Below are 11,275 nucleotides of genomic sequence, written 5' to 3' on the forward strand. Positions count from 1 at the left end.
GAGTTTTGCGATGGAGAAAAAGCTAGCCAGCATTTATCTCAATCCAAGTCACCCCGCAAGTTTCGGTGGTTTAGATGCTGTGTACAGAGCAGTCAAAGAGGACGGCAAGAGTAAGATTTCTCGAAAACAAGTCCAAGATTGGTTGAGTCAACAAGATGTTTACACGCTACACAAACCAGCCCGGAGACATTACAAAAGAAGTCGGGTGATTGTACCTGGTATAAATGCCCAGTTTCAAGCGGATTTGGTCGACGTTCAAAAACTTAGTCGCTATAACAAGGGATATAAATACTTATTGACTTGTATAGATATCTTCAGCAAGTATGCTTGGGTTGTTCCCTTGAAGACGAAACAGGGCCAAGAGTTAGTGAAAGCCTTTAAGAACATACTTTCGTCTGGGCGCAAACCCATAAAGCTTCAAACAGATCAGGGTACTGAATTCCTTAATCGCGTATTTCAGAAATATCTACGAGAAAATAACATTGATTTCTTCACAGTCAATTCAGGACTCAAAGCATCAGTGGTGGAGAGATTCAATCGGACATTTAAGAAATAAAATGTACAAATATTTCACAGCCAAAAACACCCTCTGTTACATCGATGTGTTATCTCAGTTGGTAAAATCTTACAATAACACTTACCATCGTAGTATTAAAATGAAACCAAGTCAAGTCACCAAAGCCAACGAAGATAAGGTGTGGGACACACTCTATGGTGGTGATGTGCAAAAGCGAGTTCGCTTCAAATTTCAAGTGGGAGATCGTGTAAGAATAAGTAAGGCTAAAAGAATCTTTGAAAAATCTTACCTTCCCAATTTTACTGAAGAAATGTTCACAATCTACAAACGATTTGCGCGTCAAGTACCCGTCTATAACCTGAAAGATGATGCTGGAGAGATCCTAGACGGGGCATTCTACGAACCTGAACTGCAAAAAGTAATCAAGAACGATGATGTCTATCGAGTTGAGAAAATCTTACGCAAAAGAAAGCGAAACGGGGTGGTGGAATATCTTGTCAGATGGAAAGGCTACGAAGATCCAAAATTTGATTCCTGGGTTCCTGGGAGTGATATTTCGAAATTGTAAAGTTTTTTTTAATGCGATCAATAAAAGAATGTGAAATTACAAAATGACTGTTTCATGCCTCCTTATAAATTGAAAATATCTAGAGTTAACTGTTCATTTGAACACAAGATACGATGGAGGTAACACAGTTCTACCTTCACCTTCCTAGCAATAGCAGCCTCGATAAATTTCCCAAGAATACGCTAACAGAGTACCGGGTTTGTTTACCACAGACAATCAGCTTGACCGGGGACTGGGAAGTAGCCCTAACAGAAATTCATTACCCTCATAGCTGGAATAATGTGCAAGGAAATTTTGAGAATCGATTTTACCTTCGGAACCAAGAATTAGCTGGGGTCTGGGAGGCAGTTATCATTCCACCTGGTTATTATTCTTCAACTGAAGAGGTTCTTTCAAAGATGAACGAGTTGATCGGGAAGCGTTTTGGCGATGACGTAAAATTTACGTACGATATGCTTAACAGAAAGGTGACTGTTAACTTACAAAACAATGCAGAAGTTTATTTTGGTGACATAGGATACGTGCTAGGATTTACTCCGGGTAAGGTTATTTCCAAAACATCGACCGCTGAAAGAGCAGTAGACTTGGAACACGGATTTCATGATCTTTATATTTATTGTGATATCATACAGTCACAATTTGTCGGAGACGCACTTGTTCCCTTACTTCGAATCGTTCCCGTGGAAGGAAAAGAAGGGCAGAGAATCAGCAAGTCTTTCATTCGCCCGCAATATGTACCTGTCAGCAGAAGACAATTCGAATCAATCGAAGTCAACATAAAGCGCGACACAGGAGAGTTTGTGCCATTCGAGTTCGGAAGAGTATTGCTTACACTTCATTTTCAACAGAGTCGTCCCATGAACTTTTAAAGAGTGACATGAAGAAAATTCATACTCCAAATCACAAGTTGTACGAACAGTATTATTTAGATCAAGCAAAACAAAGAGGTGGAAATTTACCAGCTTTCCATGGTGGTCGATTTCAGCAAGGGTATGGATTAGGTTCCATATTTAAAGGCCTATTTCGATTTGCTGTGCCGCACCTACGACAGGGTGTGAAAATGCTTGGTAAAAAAGCTTTGCAAACTGGTGTCAATGTTGCACAAGATGTGTTAGCTGGAGAAAACTTTAAAACGGCGCTCACTAAGCAAGGTAAAAAAGCCCTGGGTCTACCTTCCCAAAATTCTCCTCAGTCAGGCGCAGGTCGAAAGGGTACAAAAAGGAGAGCGCAGCCGAGAAAAAACAGTTTGCCTCCAGGCAAGAAACGGAAAACATCTCCGCAACAGCATAAAAAACTCGAATATAAATATTCCTTCTTAAATTAAAGGAGAAAAATGGCTTTTGTTCATCACGAATCTCAAGAATGCACCAAATCGGAACTTGATCTCTTTACGATTCCAGCTACGCAGACATCTATCACCAAGGGGCAATGGATTGAATATCACCCCCTCAGTAACATTACTGACAGTGGCCCTATAGAATTTAACGTCTCTGGAACTGGAGAAGAATATTTGGACTTAGCAAGAACCCAGCTGTTTGTAAAGGCAAAGATCACCAAAGCAAACGGGGCAGCTTTAGACCCAAACGAACAAGTGGGACCAGTGAATCTATTTCTACATTCCCTCTTTTCGCAAGTGGATGTTTCTTTGAACGAGCGACTTATTTCCCCATCGACCAATACTTATCCATATCGTGCCATAATTGAAACATTGCTGAACTACGGAGGAGACGCCAAATCGAGTCAACTATCAATGGCCATGTTTTACAAAGACACTCCCGGGAAGATGGATGTTGTAAACCCTGTGGAAGAAGAGGATAATGCTAATATGGGTTTAAACGCTCGTTATGCATTTACGAAGCAAAGTAACACGGTCGATATGGTGGGCCCCATCCACAGCGATATTTTTTTTCAAGATCGGTTAATTTTGAACGGAGTTAATCTACGACTAAAGCTTAACAGAGCCAAAAATTCTTTCTGCCTAGTCTCATCTGCCCCCGGAGCTAATCACAAGGTGGTTATCACAGAAGCAATCCTTTATGTTCGAAAAGTAAAAGTGGCCTCTTCTATTGCTTTGGGACACGCGGCTGCACTGAAGCAAGCGACAGCTAAATATCCTATCCGCAGAGTTGATTGCAAAGTTCTCTCCATTCCAACAGGGTTCAGTACCTTTACGCCAGATAACCTTTTTCTGGGTCACATTCCGAAGCGCCTAGTCCTAGTATTGGTAGATTCAGCAGCTTATAACGGGACATATGACTCCAACCCGTTTCACTTCAAGCACCATAACCTCACTCAAGTGGGCGTTTACGTGGACGGGGAACAAATACCACGAAAACCCCTGTTTCTCAAATTTGACGATGCCGGTGGTCAGAACTTTATAGCTGGATTTCAAAGCCTTTTTTCTGGTACTGGAAAGCTTTCCCAAGATGCAGGCAATCAAATAAATCGAAGTGATTATGGCTCTGGCTACACAGCCTTCTATTTTGACCTGTCCCCAGACCACTGCTCGGGTGATCATTTTGAGCTTATAAAACAAGGCAACCTTCGTGTCGAGCTTCATTTTAAACAAGCGCTTGCCAACACGGTTAACCTTATGATCTATGCCGAGTTTCAAAACGTGATTGAGATTGACGCGAGCAGAAACGTTCTATACGACTACACAAACTAGAATGGATACCATTCAGCTGGCCCAAGTTTTGAGAAAAGATAGCTATACGCGTGGTGTGTTTCAAGGGGTGTATCCTTCAGACCAGCTACCCACAAGTGTATCTTCCTACCCAGCCTTGTTCATTGCCAATGTGGATACAAGTGAAAAGCCTGGTTCACACTGGGTTGCGTTTTATTTCACCAAGGACAAAGAGGCAGAATTTTTCGACTCTTATGGATTGCCTCCAAGCAATTATACTGGAACATTTACTAGTTTTTTGAACAATAATTCTAGCAGCTGGAAGTTTAACACTTTGACATTACAAAGCATGACAAGTAAAGTGTGTGGGCATTATTGCTTGTATTTTGCCTTATTTCGATGTCGAAATATTAGTATGAGCAGCATTGTATATCGTTTTTCCAATAATAAACAACGCAATGATTTTCTTGTTAAGCACTTTATCGAAAAACATTTCCCTGTAATTTTCCAAAAAAAAACCCATCACACTCCTATAAACAAACAAGCAGCGAAAGCACAGCATCAAGTTCAATAAACACACTGTAATTAACTTTGAACGTATTTTATTGAGTGATCAAAATAAAGAAAGTGATTTACAATAGTAAAACGTCTGATATTGTTATTTATAATCGCAGCCATCTAGCAACTTGCGGGCGTGGGCTTGCAATTTGTCGCCTTTGCTTCTTCGCAGTGGGCTCGTTAGAGGGTGGGGTAGGTAACCAGCGAGATGGGCTATCTGGAGTCTCGTCTCTAACTCTTGTTTTAAACTCTCGGATGGCGCTCTGCCTCTGCGGATTTCGGACTATGTTCTCGGGAATATTCATTCGTGCCAGACCTCTAGCAAACACAGACCAACCAACAGGCTCGAAACCTTTTCGATGACGCAGCGTATCATTCACTAAATCCACTAAATGAGAGCCAGATATCGGTTTGTTTTCATACAATAGCTCCCCCTTTTCGTTCCAATGCAGCACGTTCTGGTTTTCTTTAATTTTATCCAACAGCTATCTTGCCCCAGACTTGTACAGTTTGGGTACACTTTTCATCACTTCTTGTTCTACCGTTGATAGCGCAGGTTTCTCGACAGGGGCCGGTTCTTCTGTTGTTTCCTTAGCTTCTTCTTGTTTAGGTGTTTCCACGGGCTTAGGTGTTGTTAGTTTCACGTGAAGCGGTTCACTTTTTCGCTGATCGTAGTAAGTAAGATAACGCTGCAAGACTTGATTATATAGTTTTGCTTTCTCTTCATCGTCGAGTTGTTTACTGGATAAAATGTCTCCCATCTCACTATCCAAATTTTTCAGTGTTTGTGTCACTGGTGGTGTTAATATTTGCTGACGTTGCTGTAAACGCTCTAGTGTTGTTTCAGGCACGAGAACCATTCGTTTAGCGTGATTCATTTTAGAGAAGAATCGAACTCAACACACGGAGCACGGGTGGTAATAAGATACTTAAAAAATTCCCTCCGTGTTGCACTAATATTTTCTTTTTCTTGTTTAGTGGAGTACTTTTTTCAGCAAGAGCAATCAGTGATTTCTTGTGCTTTAGAAGCTTTCTTTTGGCTGGTCTACTGACAGGCACTGTTTCTTTAAGGACGTTCAAAACACACTCGCAAATGGTTTTTACCAAGCCGTCGTCAGCCGTTTTCAAAATCGCCTTACGTTGAGCAGGAGTACACTTGGTGAGAAGCTTCAAAAAATCGTGGTTCTTTCTCAATCGCTGGGCCATGCTCAACTGACTCACAACGCTGTGACAAGGCTTTTTTATACCTTTCTGACGTAAGCGTACTGTGTTTCCCCGGGGAAAATGTTAGCTCTCAACCGAAAGTCATTAGGAGTCTGTGCTTTGAGATCGCATAATAAATAGCCATAAGGCCTACTGGTTGCATCTTGGAAGGATTCTAACATGTATTTGGAATGGCCTGGAAACATCTGTTTTGCTAAATGAGTGACTTGGCTGCTATCTCGCGGAGACTTGAACAAAACTAAGTAGTGACAGTTCAGACTCATATCTCTAAGTTCTTTTCCACGGTGGAAAATGTTTTGTAGAATAAAAATGACGCTTAAGTTACGGTGATGACATCCCTTGGTAAACAGACTTGTAATTCGGGGACAATTACTAACCTCCTGCATGAGATCATCAATGACTACAGCATTTCTTATGGAGGGGTTAATCATGGATTCTAAGTCAGTGGGAACTCCTTCCACAAACTGAATGTTTGGAATACTATTTTGCATTTCATCATAAGCGGACTGATATAATGAATAACACCATATAATATTCTCTGGTGCACCATCAATCATCTCCTCACCAGACTCTAGCAAACGTTTTACAAATTGACTTTTTCCACAGCATGTCGGCCCAGCAATAAGCGCTGGAAAAGGGTGTTTCCATCTCGTGTCCATGATCACAACTGACTGTTTGAACTGTGTGCACTCTCATTTATAGAAAAATCGTTTTAGGTTCAGCCTCTTTGTCATACACACGAATCATGTTAGTGTTTTGTAATTTAGCAAATTGCAGCCAATATTTTCGCTCTAACTCTGTTAACTCGTGTACTAGTCTTAAATGATCTGCTAATCGAACTAAATATTTTGACCCACAATCTGGTATCGGACAATGTTTACATTTCCTCCGCACCATGTTATCTCTGTGAAAGTTGGATTCCTACTGAACAAAACTGTTAATGACATGAAATTTATTGTTAATTTAACACGAAACGACAGCCAAAAGCGCCAAAAGCGCCAAAAACGCCACATTTTGGAGTTGTGTTTCCCAAGGTTGCGCGTGGGAACTCGCGTGGAATACACACGCTCGCGTGGCTAAGCAGAAATCAAGCCATGATTATATCAAACCATGTTTATTTTCAAAATACTATGTACAAAATGAAATTCTTTAAAAAAATTAAGTCTTCAAAATATGTACAGTGTAAAGGGGGTGAAAACCTATATACAAGAACTCAAAATTTTTACAATACTTATATGTCTAAAGGCAGTGTACTCACTCCATCATCCAAGACTTTGCGTTTCGGATAAAAGTATGAAAATCCATCACGAGCTTGTTGATAAGTATACATGCTATTTTCAACTACTCGGAAACCTTTGTTTATCCCTGAACTGCTCTGCTTGGTGAGTAAAACACTGAGATACTTATCTTTGCTGATTTCATTACACCTTTTGTTCACACCTTTACAGCTAAATTTGTCTTCTGGTCCGAAACAATAATACGTTTTACTGCTAAGTCCAATTATTCCCTCCCCCGACCATTCTTCTTTAAAGAGCCCAGGTGTTCTCTTGTCAAAGGCTTTGTGCTCAGGGGTGTCTGTTCTTGGGAACCAATTAGATTTTTCTTTCTCATACTCGACTCTTAATTCAGGTTTGACTAAACTTTCAACCGATGGACCCGAAAGAGCAACATAAGCACTGTCAGTGTCAGTTTCACAATATTGAAAGTCACTTCTATCTAAATACTTGTCAAAAAAATCAAAATAAAATTGGAGCATTCGCAACTTTGCGTACTGATAAACAAAAAAACCTATTTGCATTGGTAAATTTAACTTTATAGTTTTCTTACAGCTTTGTATTTCATACGTTTCTCTGTCAATCTCCTCAATTTGTCTAAAAAATGGGCTGTTTATCAGTCGGGAGGCTTCTGTTTCTTCACAGAACTTCACGTCTCTGTGGCGCTCTTGATCAGTAATGGTTTTTCCGTAACTGGAATTTCCAACCTAAAAGAAAAGGAGAGATAAAAAGAAGAGAAAAAGAAATTGATTTACCTCAAACGATATTATACTTAAGAAATTACTTTTAGTTTTCTTACCAATTTCATAGTATCTGCTATGATAGCCTTGTTGGAATCAACATCCCCTGCGCGTCTGGCATCAGAAACAGCTTCACCAAACGGCTTGAAGCACGGAACTGGAGTATATTGTATAATCTGATAGATTTTAGTGACTTTCAGCCCGTGTTCCAGGTACCATTTGATGAGGGGAGTTGCAAGCAGGATCTTCTCACCGAAATAACTCCCGATCAGACTGCGGCGAGGACGACGCATGAGGTTGTGCTTTTCCGCGAACGCTTTCATGTATGGCCCAATGTCGTCTCGTGATATCTCGGTGTTTTTAAAAATTGGGGGCATTTCTGAGAATTTCTGTTTGAGAGCCTCAGGTACACGTATATCGCACTCTACTACTCCAAAGAGAATTCCCCTCTTGATGGCAGACAGGATTTGTTTTTCGTTTAGTGTGACGTAGTTGCCAAATGGGCGGCGGAACTTGGACTGTATGAAGTGGATGACTTCCAGGTTGGTTCTCTTCAACTCTAACCATTGACATTCATACATCTCGACGAGATTATATCCTTGATCCTTGATATACGCCGAGATGTTTTCCGTTTCTTTCCTGAGCTCGACCATTGGTTTCTTTCTCGTATCGTTCATTTCCTTGCCCTCGTTTAAAAAGCACTGATGACCATGCCAGTAGCATCCATGGAACTGGAATACAGTCTGGGATGGTCCGTGAAAACCGTCCACAGGCAGCCGTTTCTCTCCGATACGTTTTTCGATGTCATTCATTTCGTGACGGATGTTAATGTTTCTTGAGTGAGCCTCCCATTCCAACCATTGCGTTGCCATTTTCACGTTTTGTTCAGCTCTAAACTCGTTCTCCTTTCTTCTTCTTGTAAAAGAGCCCGTGGGCATCTCCTGCATTATCGCCCATAAGTACAGTCCATTTGCGTCATATCCAACGACTTTCTGACAGAGTTTAGGCGTCTTTCCTTGTGATTTCATCTCATGTTCTCTGATCACTGTTTTTCCCGCTTCGTGGTAGCGGTGGAAGATGATAGAAGGGCCGCCAACCAAGTTTTGTTTGAAGAGCGTGTACAGATCTTTGTTTTTTTCGTTAAATAGAGAAAAGAAGATACCAGGTTCCAGAGTAGAAAAGAGATAGATTAAAGTGATGCCGGGGATGGAAATGCCTTGCCGTAGCATATCGATTTTTTTTGCTTTCCAAAATGCACTCATCTTTTCTAATGCGTCGCAAAAAGGCTGAACGTCAAGGTTGTTGTACCAGATTAGGAAGTCTCTGAATGTTTGTATATTGTTGTCTGTCCACACTTGCTGACAGTATTTATATTCCTCGAAGGATATGTTTTTATTGGAGAGAGATGAATAGAATGCCTCATGGGGAGGGAGTGCTGGATGTTGGAGCTTGTCAAGAGAGTCCACCCATTCGTACGGGAAGAATCCTTTTGTTTGAGGACATTCGTAAGCTTTCAGGAATTTTTCGTAGCTAAAACCAGGTGCTAGAAAGTTCGTGACGTCCAGGAAACGGAGGTGCTCAGTTTTTAGACACATGAAATTATTGTTACGCTTGATCGTAAACTGTACTTGCTCTTTTTTAACCATGACGGGAAAGAGAAACTCTTTCACTGCATTTAAATCGTACTTTCCAGAGTTAAAACCAATAACTGGGAGTTCTTTTAAGAAGTCTTCTAGTCTCTCTTTCAGTTTTCTCAAAGGACTTTGTTTCATCTTCCTGGGTTCTGTCGGTTGTTCTCTGTCAAAGTCACTTTTACTCTGTTCTGGGAGCACAAAGTCTAAAGCTCGATAAAAGGACGGACCTTGCTCGGTAAGTTCCTCGTCGTTTATAAAAGTACGATCCTCCTCCGTCTCTACCTCTATATCCTCTTCTTCACCATCAGTATCAATTATATCTTCTCCTTCACCTTCTTCATTTTCTTTTTCTTTTGAGTTTACTTGTATTTTTAAACTGTCCTCCACTTTCTCTAATTTCTTGTCAATCGCTTCAAAGATGGCATTAAACTTTTCTTTCGCCAGGCTGTAACTTTTTTTACTGATTTCAATAAGGTAATCCACCATCTTTGTTACCAGCTGCTTGGGATCTCCCTCGGATACAAAGCACTTGGGTTCACTGTAGTCGGGAACGTTAGAACAGACGCTGACACTTAAAGGTATATGCTTGGCATCCCAGCTAAGTTTTTTCGTGTTCTCCAGCCCAGGGTCTGTATCAAACATGCACTCAAAATCGAAGGTGGCTCTGTACGGGAAGAACTTCATCTGCTGTGGTATGATGAATCCCTCTTCTTCAAGAAGCTGAAAAATGGTAGGTGGATTCTTGTAAACACCGCCAGGAAACTTATGATGAACTTTCGCCTCACAATTTTTTTCATGACGATGAAGCATCCCGGTATGTCTCCAGAATTTGTCACAACGCGTGCAGCGGAAGGACTTAGCGTAAATGTTCAGATCTTTAATGTAAGAGAAGTGACTTTGATAGAGGTTAAGGTAGAGTGTGCTGGAATGATTGCATAGTGAGCGGTTAATCAGTTGTGCAGCAGTTTCTGGCGTTGGACTGTTCTTTTCATCTTCTGACACATCAGCACCATCTTCTCCATCCGTTTTTGTCGGCTCGAGAGAGTAGACACAGATGTTTACTTCGAATAGGCGTTCTAGGGCTGGAAGGTCCTCCAGCTTGACTCCACTAAACTTCTTTTTCTCTGGTACATTTAGGCGATATCGTTCGTAGTAGTGCTGCGTATCTCTCTCTAGATTTTTTGAATGACAACCGTTATGGAGCGCTATAGCACGAAAGAAACACAGATTGTCATTGTAAGGCTTCCCAGTTCGTATGTTTTTGTCCAAACTGACGATTCCGCGGTTTTCTACAATATAATGCGGTAGAAATTTGCCCCGTCCAATGGGATGATCACGAAGCTTGGTGATGAAAAACGTAACGTTTGTCACCTGTTGCACGACCCACTTGGAATTCGGGCGTTGCTGGCGTACCCATTCTAGAATATCGGTGTCCTCCAACGTTCGCCGAACTTGTTGCAGGTCAGCCGCTGAAGTGATCTGGAAGGGTGCGTCAAAAATATGGTTGTTATTACGAGAAGCGTAGTAGTACTGCAGTGCACCTGTCTCATTATTTCTTAAAATGAAGCCAAACGAAATGTTCAGTTTATAGACAGTGGTCTGGTCTGTGAAGATGTCGTCAAGATATGAAGTTATCTCTTGAGGTTGTAAGGAAGACAGGCGGAAATTATACCAGTCTAGAAGGCGGTTATTCCGACTAAACCTTGTTCTTATCTGATGCCAATGGCGTGTAAACTCTGGTGTGACATCCTGCTGTTGGTTGTCAGGGAGGTTGCTGAAAGCCCTTGGATCTTCAAGCCAAGTTGAACTTGTGGTTGCTGTTGTCTTTAGAGGACTTGATTTTGATTTCTTTTTTGTCGGTTCTAAACAAGAATAAAATTAGCTTACAAAATGTTTAAATATAAGTGAAGCTCCCATCAGTGAAGGTATGATCATATTTAAAAAAGATGATTTTTTTAACATTATCCTTGCGTGATGTTTACATAAACTGTGCAATTAAGTTGTTAATGGGGTTTGACCATTATAAAATAAATTAACCCAAAACCTTATTTATATATATGCTGATTCCTATTGTCTTTAATGTAATGAGTATCTTCACACACCATTGAACGAATGTGACACAAAGCAGTTGATT

General features: G+C 40.9%; 3 protein-coding genes across 3 annotated transcripts; 2 read left to right on the forward strand and 1 right to left on the reverse strand.

Moving 5' to 3' along the window:
- The first annotated feature begins 656 nt into the window (after positions 1 to 656).
- Positions 657 to 1,085, forward strand: LOC146472118 (uncharacterized). The gene has a single exon (XM_085120793.1). The coding sequence runs from the start codon at positions 657 to 659 to the stop codon at positions 1,083 to 1,085; it is 429 nt and encodes a 142-aa protein (XP_084976919.1).
- A 1,333-nt stretch (positions 1,086 to 2,418) lies between these two features.
- Positions 2,419 to 3,753, forward strand: LOC146472119 (uncharacterized protein F54H12.2-like). Its single transcript, XM_085120794.1, has one exon. The coding sequence runs from the start codon at positions 2,419 to 2,421 to the stop codon at positions 3,751 to 3,753; it is 1,335 nt and encodes a 444-aa protein (XP_084976920.1).
- A 2,563-nt stretch (positions 3,754 to 6,316) lies between these two features.
- Positions 6,317 to 9,966, reverse strand: LOC146472120 (uncharacterized). The gene is made up of 2 exons (XM_085120890.1): positions 7,567 to 9,966; positions 6,317 to 7,474 (listed from the first exon to the last, which is right to left on the reverse strand). Exons 1-2 carry the CDS (start codon positions 9,949 to 9,951, stop codon positions 6,725 to 6,727), a joined length of 3,135 nt encoding a protein of 1,044 aa, XP_084977016.1. The 5' UTR covers positions 9,952 to 9,966; the 3' UTR covers positions 6,317 to 6,724.
- Between the last annotated feature and the right edge of the window lie 1,309 nt (positions 9,967 to 11,275).

Source organism: Pavona decussata, unplaced genomic scaffold (assembly GCF_977016875.1).
Source record: "Pavona decussata unplaced genomic scaffold, jaPavDecu1.1 SCAFFOLD_102, whole genome shotgun sequence".
Classification (NCBI taxonomy): domain Eukaryota; kingdom Metazoa; phylum Cnidaria; class Anthozoa; order Scleractinia; family Agariciidae; genus Pavona; species Pavona decussata.

Excerpts from the sequence above, each read along its gene's own strand:
- LOC146472118 (XM_085120793.1), top strand. The coding sequence starts at position 657 with ATGAAACCAAGTCAAGTCACCAAAGCCAACGAAGATAAGGTGTGGGAC.
- LOC146472119 (XM_085120794.1), top strand. The coding sequence starts at position 2,419 with ATGGCTTTTGTTCATCACGAATCTCAAGAATGCACCAAATCGGAACTT.
- LOC146472120 (XM_085120890.1), bottom strand. The coding sequence starts at position 9,951 with ATGCTTCATCGTCATGAAAAAAATTGTGAGGCGAAAGTTCATCATAAG. Across the intron at positions 7,475-7,566 it reads TAGCAGATACTATGAAATTG|GTTGGAAATTCCAGTTACGG; the intron begins GTAAGAAAACTA and ends CTTTTCTTTTAG.